This window comes from Pseudorca crassidens, chromosome 11 (assembly GCF_039906515.1).
Source record: "Pseudorca crassidens isolate mPseCra1 chromosome 11, mPseCra1.hap1, whole genome shotgun sequence".
Lineage (NCBI taxonomy): Eukaryota > Metazoa > Chordata > Mammalia > Artiodactyla > Delphinidae > Pseudorca > Pseudorca crassidens.
This window is the reverse complement of record NC_090306.1, coordinates 94,501,648-94,515,118: the sequence shown is the minus strand read 5'-3', so window position 1 is coordinate 94,515,118 and position 13,471 is coordinate 94,501,648. Positions and strand designations below refer to the sequence as shown.

General features: G+C 42.7%; 1 protein-coding gene across 23 annotated transcripts in view; it reads left to right on the top strand.

Annotated features, from left to right (window-relative positions):
* RBFOX2 (RNA binding fox-1 homolog 2) overlaps nt 1-13,471 on the top strand; it is a 261,970-nt gene that overhangs the window by 96,339 nt on the left and 152,160 nt on the right. Inside the window, exon 1 of one of the 23 annotated variants that reach the window (XM_067697910.1) lies at nt 551-682. The exons of the other annotated variants lie outside the window; for them this stretch is intronic. Coding sequence (XP_067554011.1) covers nt 578-682 — 105 coding nt within the window. The 5' untranslated portion in view covers nt 551-577. Of the gene's footprint in view, nt 1-550; nt 683-13,471 lie in introns of those variants that run through there. 23 annotated transcript variants of the gene reach the window in all.

Genomic DNA, 13,471 nt, shown 5'->3' with positions numbered 1-13,471 from the left:
GTGCCCTTCCCAGGTGCCAGGTAACTACTGTTGTCCCGTTGTTTTCTTTCCTGGTTTACCATCCAAGAAACAGAGTCCTGACCGTCGTAAAATGAATGGTCTGGGCCAGGACTGTAAGTTCCAAAACTTTTTATTTTGGATTTCAGAAAAGTTGTGGCTGACTTTTTACTGTCTGAACTTTCAGGATAGTTTAGAGAGTGACTTGTAATCACTTGTCTTAATACCCTGGCTCTTCTGTGGCATGTCTGCCCTAATGCAGAAATAAGAACCCAGGGTAGGGATCACCAGCTTGGCCCTTAGGTCCTTTGAATGTCAGAACGGGATTTCATCACATTGTCCTGGTGCTGCAGATGGAGAAACTGAGTCCCAGAGAGGTGAGATGACTTTCCCAAGGCTTATATTCTCAGAGCTCTTGCCAGTGCAGAGCTGCGTCTGTGATATGAGCCTTCACTCTCAGCTCAGTGCTTTTCCCCAGGGCCGTGTGCTCTCCTGACTAGGGCGGGGCCCAGTCCTGCTCCAGTGCACCAGTCGTGCAGGCTTTAAGGTATGTGCGAGAGTTTCGCAGGTGGGGACTGTGATGGTGAAAATCTGTAAGAGAGAGCAAGAGCACTGGTTAATGAGTTTGGGGGCCACTGATCCAAGGAGCCCAGCCCTTCCGGCCTTCCACTGTACACGCTGTCCAGTGAGTATACGTGTTTTTGATTACGCGGTTGTAATTCCTGAGAGCCCTATGTCTCTGCTAAAAACTGTCTCTGCTGCTGCACTAACCCAGCAACCAGTCATCTTGTAGTGCCTGCCTGAATTGTTGGCTTGTGACTGCCAGCTCCTTTTCTGGAATGACTTTTGCCTGGTATCACATGAAGAGAGAAGACCAAAACCCTTCTCCGCTGTCCTTCCCACTCCCCCCTCATCTCCCTCTTGGTGTGGAAGGGACCTCGCTTCCCAGCACCCCCTGCCCGGGACCCTGATAGAGCCAGTCAGCGGGACCCCAACTGCTGGGACCAGAAGTGAAAGCAGCCCCTTCACGGTTGAATGCAGAAGCTGAGTAGACGGTCCATGCTGAGACCCCCTTCAGAACTTTCCCTTCTTCCCCGTCACTTCCTCTCCGTCACGTCCTCCCTCAGCACCGTGAGCTGCTCCACAGGAGAGGTTGTGTCCTTCACTCTCTCCCCTTCATCTGGCACACTGCTCAGCAGATAGAAAATAATCTCTGGCATCCTCACGCTGTTGACCGCCCTCTGACGGATGGGTGAGGTGCAGGAATGCTAATACAGCTGACAGCTGGCAGCGTTATTTCTCTATAGAAGTTGTTTCCTAGTCCTCAGTAATAAGTTATAGCGACAGCTACTATTTATTGAATGCTTACTGTGCTCATTACTCACGTACGCACACACCCTCAATTCCTCGCTGTTCTCAACAACTCTCCCTGTAAGAAGATGGCAGAAGCCATATTTGACAGATGCAGAAACTGAGCTTTGGAGAGGTCTAGGTGACAGAGCTAGAAAGTGGTGGAACAGATATTGAAACCTAGGCCTGTCTGACACTGAAGCCTATGTTTTTAATAACCACGTAAAGCCTCCCTGAGTAGTTAATTTGCTGAACATTCCTGCGAAAGAGAGCTGAGTCACTTGTGCTCCCTGGGTTTTATAAATGAGGCGTCTGTGTAGCAAAGGGCATTCTTAGCACAGTTTAGATTAGACTTGGCTTTGGGATTACAGAGCAGGAACAAAGGGGAGACTTAAGGAGCCTCTGCCACTTCCTGAAGCTGGTTTGCTTTGGCCCAATGTTGAGGAATCCTTGCTCTTTGAGTCCACAATGGTTTCAGGTCATTCCTAGCCTGCGCAGTTCCTGAGAGATGGGGCTGCCCAGCAGCTCCAGATTGTTTGGGGTGGACCTAGCCCTGGTTCCACCTCGTTCCCCTAACCGGGGCCACACTAAGGTGGGCTCCAGTTGGTCCCTGGACTGACTTGGTTTCTTAAAGGTCCTCCTGTTTTAGTCATTCAGTAGGAGGCTTTCTCTTCAGTTTTACCTTAGTCCTGTGATGACCATCTCCCCCCCGCCCCGCCCACCGTCAGTTCCTGGGAATTGAGGATTTAGCTGTGGTTGTACCTAAGCACAAAGGGAATGCAGGTTTTGGCAGCTCTTAGTGATCAGTCCTGTGGAGTCCCGTAGCATATTGGGGTTGAGGGGCTGCCTCTCATTCTCTGCTCAGAACTTAAACGTTTTGTTTATATCCTTGAAATGGGAGAGAGAAACTTCTGAGGAGTAAAGAGTTGTCAGGGATAATAAGATTTTGAGGAGACAGCCCTTCCTGCATTCTCCCTTGGGGGAAGAATGCAGCCAGGACTGAAGGGCATTGCCTCAACCAATTCAGTTAAGTGGCCCCGTCCTGGCTTAATAACTCAGGCCGACTTCCCAGTGGATTCGGCAAGGTATTAGGTTTCTCTCTCCCCAGACCCTCCCTTCTCTCTGCTCTGCACACGTGTGCTAACACAACTACAGAGGGGTTGCCTCTTGCAATAAGATATCCTTTTTACAAAGGAGGGGGCTCCTCTTAAAGAGGAAGGAGAGGAATTCGGAGGAGGGAATTTGATGGTCAGAGTTTAAGTAGCAAGGAGCAGGCTGTGTTCTCTGTAAGGGCAGGCGCAGGAGGGAGGGTAGCTGGGTGATTAAGGGCACCTAGAGCATGAGCATTCGGCACTGTGGAAATCATACACCATCTTTCTGCATTTGTTCATCCAGATTGTATCACTAAGAATCTGGTCATTAAAGAACAAGAACCCTCTTGTTCTTGAAGGTCAGGGGTCCCAGTCTTCCGAGTGTGGTGGTCAACTGTTCAGAAATCCTTAACAGTTTTAGTTGAAAACCTGAGCAGATGCTCCTGCTGTTGTTTACCCTTGGGGATCGGGTGACATTCTTCTCCCTTTTCCTCTTCCCCACCCCTCTGGGAACCGACCAATCACGCCAGGGAATGGATTTCAGTGCCTCTCTGGCCTCCTCCCAGAAGGAGTGTGCCCAACCGCAGCTCTCTGGAGCCTTAGCCAGCGGAGTGTTTAACTCCTGGGTGTCTGAATCGCAGTGAGCTCCTGACATTGCAGTTAGCTTGTTCTGTTCGCCTTGACTCTGAGCCCATCTAATGTTAAGTTAGCTTGCCCCGTCCCCAAGGGAAGGCTCCTGATGAGGCAAGGTGCAATGCACTGAGCTTGAAGAAGCTGGTTTTTTAAGCCCTAATTCTGCCAGTAACCAGCAGCATGACCTTGGGAAAGTTACTTTCCCTACTTGGAATTGATCCCTTTTCTGCTAAGTTAGAAGGAAAGGAGAGGGACAGAACGAACATTTATGACATAGCTGTCTGTATCAGCCACCGGTCTTTACGTACAGCTAGCCTGAGGTCTGGGGGAAAGCATTTAACCCTGTGTTGCGTACCTATTCTGAAGCAGTTTGCTTTTTACAGTTTGCCCTCTGCAGGGCAAATGCTAATGCTGTTCACCCAATTTTATAGATGAGAAGAGTGAAGGCTAGAAAGGCTGTCCAACTTGCCTAAGGTCAAATAGCTAGGAAGGCCCATCTGGCTCTAATGCCCAGACTTTCTTCCATTCTACTGGCTTGGCTAGAAAGGCCCTAAAAGTCCTTCCAGCATTTTCATTCTAATACTCTGAAAGTTTTAACTCCTTAATTAGCTTCTAGCTCTGCCCTACAGAAGGACTACTGTCTCACTTTTCGCAGCCCTGTTACTAGAGCAGGTGAATGACTTAGACATTCCTGCCATCTCCTGAAAGCAGCAAAAGAAGATGGTGCAGCCATCAGTTTTCTCTTTGCATCATAGGAAAGTTCTCATCCTTTAGAGCCAGCATCCCCCTTTCCTCATACGGGTGCAGGTATTTCCTTTTCTCTTTGCCTTGTGTTTGTGATTGTCAGGTGAGTATCTCTAGTTTAAGGGAGGGGTGGAATTTTGAGGAGATTTTTAAAAATCTCTTTTATTCAAAGCTTTTCTATGAGCTAGAGACCACAATATTGGGTTTACCCCTACTTGGAATTGCTGTGATATCTATACCCCCTGTCAGAAGCTCCCTCTTTCTGAGAGCTTGGTTATTCACTATAGTATCTTATAAATTATCCTAGCTATCTGGTTTAGGGGCGTCTTGCCCCGTGGAACACTTTGTGTTTCTCTTCTGCAATTTTACTTTTGAATTCATAGAGGAAATAGCTTTCTTTAGGTGCCTTCCTATCGATATTGTATTGCTACCAATTTACAATAAATTATAGTAGTAGCCCTAAAATGTCAGATTTGTGAAGGAGTCTTTTTGTTGTGAGCTAAGAAAAATGACAATAAGCAAATCTATTAACAATTGTAAATTATTAAGCCAGGCACTGACCTGTGTGTTTTATGTACATTATTTCTAACTTTCATGATAAACTTGCTTTTATAGATGAAGAAACAGTTAAGAGAGGCTAAAGTACTTGCTCAAGGTCACAGCTAGTGAGTGTTTTGGCACTGCGGTTACAGGTCTGTTTTCACTTCCAAACCTGAGTTCTTTGTTCAGTACCATGCTGCTTCTGGAAAATGGTCTTGAGAGTTCACTTCAATCATCCACACCCATGCCTCAGCTCTGATCGCCCCAGAAAATCCATATGCCTTCTTTTAAAAAGGGAAATACCATTTTATATGGTAAATTTCACAGTTGGAAAAAAATTTAAGGGAAGTATTTTCTGGTCTTTGCCAACTTTTATTATCAGGTAACTTTTACTAGAGTTTAGTTTGAATTATTTTTGCTGAAATTTAAATCCATCCCTTCTTGTTATAAGTGAAAATGCTAAATTAGTGGCTGCTTGTCATCAGATTCCAGAGAGTTAAGGGTTTCACTGTGGTTTGGGGTGGGCAGGAAGAGGTAGACCTCAGAGGATGAGCTATATATAAGTAGATGGAGGAAAGCAGATAAAATTTTCTTGGGGTAGGGACCTGTTATCATCTGCTTCATCATTTGGTACATGCTGTGTTTACCGTCTCCTTGAGCACCTGAGGATGATGTTGAGAATCCAGTGGGAGGTGGGTTGGTGTTACTTAATGGCCTTTTGCTTCTCGCTCACTCTTTTCATGAATTGCTTGTGATTCCATTCTACCACAGTGATACTGGGCTTTCCTGATTGTGTGCAATGAGAGATTCACATAAGAGAAGTAAACTCACTACATCATCTCCACCATCCAGATCAACTTAACAAGTATTTCAACAATGTTTACTTGTGTGCCTATTATATACCAATCGCTTGGCATGACACTGATTATTCTGAGATAAATAAGACATGGCCATTGCCCTTTAGGAGCTCATAATGGAGTGGAATTTGCAGTCTCATTTAGGAAACAAGACCTACAAACACAGAATTAATAACAAAAGCAGTATATGCTTAAGAACATTAAAAAAATAAGTGAGCTAGGGACAGCAAATTCTACTGGGGTTCCGAGCTGAAAGGGGTTAGGATTTTCCCAGAGCAGTAAAGACAAGGTTCATTTACAGTTGCATCCAGGTATTCAGCAGGGCAGGGCAGGGGTGAGATGAGGTTTGGGTGTTGCCACTGCTAGTGACAGGAAACAGGGAAAATGTTTCACTGAATAAGGATAGGGTAAGTACCCCTCTAGAATTGTTGATGGAGTTGTAGCCAGAGACTGGGGAAGGAAGGTTCCACAGTTAGCATTTTAAGTGGGGAGTGTAAAGGTGCGAGCAGCTAATGTAAAACAACAACAACAGTTTAATCCCTGAGGAAATCACATTTTTAGGAAAAAATTTTTTTAATCTCTTGTATTTATCTTTTGGTTCCCTGGTTAACACCCCACCGCACCCCTGCCTTAGCTTTTGAGTATGGTATTCTCTATACTAGAAGTCCCTTGACATTTATTCTTGTTGGGGTTTTAAAAGATGGAAGACTTCAAGCTAAGTCATACACAGACAAAGACATCAGTAGGCCCATTTGCCGTGTGCGTGGCTCACTGTGGCAGTATCTTTGATGATTGCTGAATATTTATTTATGAGGTTCCTTCCTCAAAGCCCACCCAATGAAGAACTCCTCTTTTCTCTTTTTTAGATTCCTGAAACTTACCTAAAACTCTCAGGCAGGAGAAGGTTTAGGGAAAGGAGTTTCTTTCCTTCTCCCTTCCCCCCACTCCATAGTAGCTCAATTTAAGTACCCTGTGGAGATACAGATAAATGTGAGGAACTTCAGGATGAAAAGAACATTAGAGACCAGAGAAGTCAGGGGAGGTCATATCGGGCTTAAAGTGGAAACTATGTTACAACCTAAGCAAGGAGCAACTGATAGCTCTATAAATAGGATTTTATCTCCTCTTAGGACATTTTTGGCATGGTTGTAGCTTCCCATGTGGGGGACTATTATATTTACTAAAAATAAACTGTCTTTCAGAAGCGATTAGAGTAAGTCCCACTAAACTCATTTATGTTATTAAAAATGTAGTCATAGCCTGAAAAGAAGTTTATAGAGTTTGGTACATACTAACTTTTGGGAGAACTTGGATTTTGAAGCCATCAGTTAGATCTGGGACACAATGGTCTGGTCCAGTCTAGTGTGGGTTAGATAGATTGCCTTCTCAGAAGGTAATGTTATTTCCTTTTTCTTCTGCTGGTTCAGAAGACCCGCAACCCCTAGTTATACATTCAGACTCATAAATGGGCATAAACAGGTGATAAGTGTATCATCTAGGAGAGGTAGAATAGTTCTAATTCTTCAGAAATCTTACTGCTTAATTACATCTGCTTGGATATGGCCATTCACAGCAGAAGGGTGTGTAAATCGGCCATACCTTGGTATCCCTTCTGGGGAACAAAAACCTTCAAGCTGTCTGAGTTTGTTTCTCACACTCTTGTTATCCTGATTGTAGCCCTTTAAATTGTGCAGCAAATTCTTGGCATGTATCTGCCTGTCAGCTAATCTCTGACACCCCTGGATAGCTTATTTTCTTCCTATGAGTATATTTGAAATTAGTAAGAAGCATCTATTAATTTTAGTATCCTGTTAGAAGACTAGGAAAAACTGAAATTCAACAAATAGTAAAATTGCTTAAAGCATATTTCTCCAAGTTATTTGACCATGGAATGCTTTTCAGAATCTAATGAATTGAACAACAGAGCACAGTGTGACTCATGTACGATGTGTTTGTGGGTTAAAGTAGTCACCAGAAATGGATTCATAGTTGAGTTAATGCCTTCAAAAGTGAAATCATTTGCTTTTTTTGACTTCAAAACCAATTTTGGAGAAGTTAAATCATTTTTAAGTGCAAAATGAAAGTGATTAAGCTATTTTTGTTTTAAATATACTGCCTATACCTTAGTGCACAGGTTAAAAATCTTCCTGCTTGGAGGACCCCACGTATTATCCTTATTTCTCAAAGACAGCATCTCACTCTTAAATGACGCTTTGTTGCATACTCAGTAGAAACTGTATACATGTGTTTAGTATTTTTCTTTTGAATGAATAAACTGAATAGAAATATTGCTAGCATCAATTTGTAAATGGTTGGACCACCTATTGACAGCCCGTGAAATGCTAAAAACATGGTTATATATTTCAGATACATCATATTCACTAATTGCTTTAAACCCTTTACTACTGTTCTTTTTCCCCCCTTATAGCCACTCAACTCCTTTCTTTTCCCCAGAAGGAAACTGAAGTTCCTGATGTAGTATTTTTTGGTAGATAACGAGATAAGAAAGTTGGTGAAAGAGGTTTGACAAGTTCATGGAATTCCTTGAGCCCCAGACCCAAAATCTGGCTAATTGGTTTCACCTAATTTTTCTTTTGTGCCTCACACTTACCAATCAGCTGTTATAGTGGTAATTGTAATGGTAATGATAGTGTATCATGCTCTGTTTACAGAATAGCTAACATACTCTATTGTATTGGGGTCTGAAGACATCCCTGTGTCATTACTTCCATTTTACAGATGATGAAAATGAGAGTTTATATATATGACTTTTTTCATTACTAAAATTCAGGAATCGTTAAGTTGAAACTTTATTTCTGTCATGTTGGTGTGGAATGGTCAGGGATAGCAGATTCGGGGGATAGACTAGCTGACTTTTTGGCCTAGGCTTCCAGCCTAGACATTTCAGGATTCTTTGACAGTCTCTGTCTTAGTCATGAGGGCTGTACACTATTTGTGTGTATAGAGCTTTCTGTGACATTGAATTTTGATTTGTAAAGTTACAGTAAAATAATTGACTCTTGAAAGTATCACTTAGGATTAAATTCACTACATGTAACAGAATCCATCCCCCCTCCCCTCCCCTTGCCTCAGAGTGGCTTAAACAAGGCCTCGTCTTTCATGGAAATGAAGTCTGGAAGTAGGCAGCCCAGGGCTGATGCAGTGCTCAGTGGTTATCAAGGATCCAGGATCCTTACTGCTCTTTGCTTCTCTGTGTGTAGGATGTGGCCCAGATGGTTGCTACAGCTCCAGCCATTATTTCCGCATTTGCACAGAGTGGTTTGGAGGAGGAAAAGAGGTCCCCTCCCCTACTTAGGAAGACTTCCAGGAAGTCCCACATAACATTTCTACTAATGTCTCATTGGCCAGAACTTAACGTATGGCCACATCTAGCTGCAATGGAGGTTGGGAGATAAAGTCCTTTCTTGGAGGGTGTGTATATTAATGTTCTAGAATGAAAACTGGGGTTTTGTTACTAAGGAAGAAGAAAGGATACTGGGAAACCACTAGCATTGTCAACCTCAGGGACCATCAGAATGACCTGACCTTGCCTCCCACATGGTGCAGAAGACCATTTGTAGCTTCTTTGGGAGCTTTTCAACCAATCTTTGCTGTATTATCCAATAAAATGATTTTTTCTTGATGTATACACCTTTATGCAAACACCTCTTTTTTGGGGCGGGGGAGCGCCTCGCAGCTTGCGGGATGTTAATTCCCCTACCAAGGATCGAACCTGCACCCTTGGCAGTGAAAGCCTGGAGTCCTAACCATTGGACTGCCGGGGAATCCCCCAAACACTTTTTTAAACAGTTAATACAAGATAATAAGGATCATTGCAATTTCCTTTTAAGATCAACTTGGAGTTTTTCAAAATCAGTTTATTGGGATTTCAAATAGCATACAGTGAGCTTTTTAGTAAGAATAAAATATGTGTTAAATATTTAGGTGTCTAGTCATTGGTGAAGGAAAAAGTGTAATTTTTCCTTTGGATTTTTGAAGCCTGGTTAAGCTATTAGGTTATATGTTTCTTGGGTATAGGGAACTTGCTTTTTTTTTTAATTTAAGGTTTTATAGGTTTTTATTGGATAAATAGTACATTTACGTGATTCACTATTCAAAAGGTACCAAATGGTCATGTAGTGAACAGTTGCTCCCCAATTCCTGTCTTGAGTCCCCCAGTGTCTTTACCCTAGAAGCAATGGGTGCTTTCCTTTTTGTGTATAATTCCTCATTAAAAAAAAAAAAAAAATTCAATGGCACTGTGCTATACATTGTTCTGAACCTTCCTTTTATCACTTGAAGAGCTTCCTCTTCCCCTCTCCACCCCCCAGGGCTATATGGTGCTCCATTGTCTGGATGAACTGTAATTCATTAACAGAAGAACCTTGTCTTATTCTCCTGTCTGTACTTGCTCTGCAAGCAGCATTCGTTCATATTGGTTAAACTGAACTCTTGGATTGAATTTGACTATGCAGAATATTTTAGGAATGAGTTATTTTTAGTGATCAAGTATTCCAACTAGCTGAGAGGATTTTCCCTTCTTTAAGCATCAAGATGTTTAAGATTTATTTATTTTGGAAGTAAGTCCTTCTAAAATGTGTTATTTAACTATACAGTTTATTTTCTTCTTACCAGTTATACTTTTCTTACTGGTTTAACACAGTTGTCAACATCAATTATTGTTTAGGACTAAAAAGGAGTGATTATTTCAGGAGCTTTTCCTGGTTTTGCCTTACAGAATGACCCCATTTTGATATCTTTCTGCTTTTTGATAACTTATCTGCTTCTTAGATTTTTTTTCTCTTGGTCTCTCTTGCATCTGATGCGGCTGCCTCTCACATAATATTCCTCTTTCCTCTGGTACTTATTCCCTACTGCTTTCTAGTTCCCTTTCCTTTTTTGCTTTTTAAAATTTCGGTGAGTAAGTAGCCAGATAACCAGGACAGAAATATTTCTAAAATAAAAATAAATCGATTCAAGAGAAGGCCTGGCGGAGCTTTCCTGCTGATGAAAATGCGTGAACATTCTGATATTCTGGGTGTTTAGAGGGCCTTTTGCTTCCTGCTTATTACCATGCTGTAGAACAGCTCTGTCTAGGAGATCTTTCTGTGACGATGGAGATGTTTTGTATCTGCTCTGTCCAGTATATAATAACTACTAGGCCCCTGTGGCTCTTGAGCACTTGAAATGTGGCAGGTGTGACTGAGGAACAGAAATTTTAATATTAACTCATTAAAATTAAATTCAAATAGCCACACATGACTCGTGGCTAGTGCGTTGGACGTATGGTTGTAGACTATAAATAATTAACAACTAGGGGCTTCCCTGGTGGCGCAGTGGTTGAGAGTCCGCCTGCCGATGCAGGGGACACGGGTTCGTGCCCCGGTCCGGGAAGATCCCACATGCCGCAGAACGGCTTGGGCCCGTGAGCCATGGCCGCTGAGCCTGCGTGTCCGGAGCCTGTGCTCCGCAACGGGAGAGGCCACAACAGTGAGAGGCCCCGCCTACCGCAAAAAAAAAAAAAAAAAAAATTAACAACGAGCTTGATTATAGTGAAGCTTGGATTGGGATGCTATAATTTTATTGTACTGAGCAAAATGCATGTATAGTATTGGAAAGAAGGCAGTTTGGAATGTAATACTCAAATTAGCTTAAAGTAAATGATTAAATTGGAATTGTTTTTTCATTAATATAATGGTTATTTCAAACTGTGACATTCTAAAGCCATGGGTGCTGGCATGTGTTTATGGTTTGTAGCTGTGATAAAACTTTGAGTCATTTTGGTAACTAGGGTGATATTAGTTGCGCTCTAACTTTATTTATAGGACTTGGTTAGACAGTTGCCTGAGTGCCAGAAACTCCTACAAATAACTTTGACCTTCCCTAGCAAAAAGTCAAAGGATAAACTGTCCCATAGTAGAAGATCTCAGTTGTATGTGATATACGCAAAATATTACTCTCTAAAGGAGAAATGTATAACAAATAAGAAAACAAATGAATATGTTAACTAATTATAGATTTTAATAACTGTTAGGAAGAAAATAAACAGAGCACAGTATTCTAGAGAATAAGGGTTTGTGGGGAAGGACCTCCAACTAGAGAGAGTGGTCTGGAGAGCTTTAGTTGAGGAGGTGTTATTTAAGCTGAGATCTGAAAGATAAGGAGCCAGCCTTGCAGAGAATGAAGGAAGGATGAGGAGGGATTTCAAGAACAGGGGATAAAGGGGCTGAAAGGGTGCTGGGGAGAGGGATGGACTTGCTCTAGATGAGGCACTGACACAGGATCTGAGTGTTTAGAGCATAGTGATCGAAGGCGATATAATGATATGAAATGAAGTTGGAGAAGTGGGCACTTAGCAGATAGATCATATAGCACCTTAAAGGCCATTATAAGGACTTAAGATAGAAAAAGAATTTAAGTGTAACGTGAAGCTATAGAGTCAAAGGAGTGATATGATCTGATTAGAAAGTTCCTCTGGCTACTATGTGATGAGTGTTCTGAGGGGGAGCAGCAGTGGAAGGGGAAGAATTATTGCGATGTTCAGGAAAGAGGTGATGGTAGCTTGGGTTCAGGTGGTGGAGTGGAGATCAAGACAAGTCAGACACACAGGACGTGTGATGGGTTTGATGTGAGGGGTGAGGGGTAAGGGGAGCGTCTTTAACTTTTGTAATTGCCGGGTAATACCACTTATTGAGGTAGGGAACACCAAGGGTATACCAGTTTCAAGGGTGGTGGTGGTGGTGGTGGTGAATTAAGAGCTCAGTTTGAGGAGTGTTATGTTTGACATACTTGGGAGGCAGCTAAGTAGTCATACTGCAGGATGAGAAGAGGTTTAGGATAAGCATATAATTTGGTAATTATTAGCATGTTGATGGTATTTGAAGCAGTGGGATTGGTTGAGACAACTCAGAGAGAGAAGGGTGACTCAGGATTGAGCCCCAGGGAACACTTCCTTTTTTAGCAGTCTGTTAATGGAAAAGCCAAAAAAGACACTGAGAAGAAGTAATCAGTGATGCACAGGAAAAAACCAGGATTGTAGTATCTCAGAAGGTAGAAGGAGACAGTGTTTTAAGAAGGTTGCCAACTCTGTTGAATCCTCCTAAGAGGTCAGATAAGTTCAGGACAGCAAAATGTCCATTGGGTTGAATAGCATGGATGTAGTTGACATTGACCAGTTGGTTTAATGGAGTGGAGGGCTTGGAAACTTTATTTTGAGTAGACTGAAGAAGAAATGAGAGGTGAAGAAGTGGAAACGGGTATAGATTCTTTTTTTGAGAAGATTACTGTGAAGTGGTGAGCAAGGAAATGGAGAGAGTGGCTGGAGGGAGGTGAGGTGTCCAAGGATGATTTTTTTTAAACCTTGATTCATTTAGTTACTTGCCTATTATTGGACATTTATGTTTTTAAGTTTTTGCTCTTACAGATTGCTACGGTGAACTTCCTTCTACACTTGTGGGGATTTTCTAAGATAGGTTCCTTGGAGGTAAATTGCTGAGCCACAGGCCATGCACGTTTCAGAATTTGATAGATGTGGCCAAACAGACTCCCAAAGTGGTGCTACCAACATACACTTTCCCCATCAGTGTGTGAGGGCAGAGGGGAGGTTTTCTGAAGATGGACATATGTTTATTGTTGGCCTGACAGTGATGAGTGGAGAGGGGAGAGAGTGATGAGGCAGGAGAGAGGGGGTGATGAACAGAGCAGCATGGTCCTTACACAGGCACCGGGGGTGGGGTGGGGTGTGAGCACAAGTAGTGAAATGGGCCTTTGATGCAAGGGATGCTTCCTTCATTGTAACAGAATGTGAGGAGGAGGAAGTGCATGCGTTTCTAGGTAGGGTTGTGGATTTGGTGCACAGAAGAGACTATCTGAATGCTTCTCTTTTAAAGTGAAGTACTTGGAGAGAGCAACAGCTGATGATTGGGTGGTGGGGAGAGAATGAGGCAGGTTTCAGGGAAAGGTAAGAAGTCGTCATTTTGGAGAGTGAGGAAGCTTCCAGGGGCAGCTTTGTTAGGATTGCTTGGCATTGCCAAGTGCCCAGTTGAGGCTTCTGATCATGAGTATATAGTGAAGCCAGTCAGCTTGGTCATGTGGCTTTTCTCCAGCAACATTTAGTGGGTTGGGAACAGGCACAGAGAGGGCAGATAATTGTACTTAACCAGGATTGGAGTTTTGCTAAACGCCAGTGATGGAGAGAACAAATGATTGAGGATATTTGCGAGGGAGGGATTATAATCATGGACCATGGAATCAGAGTTG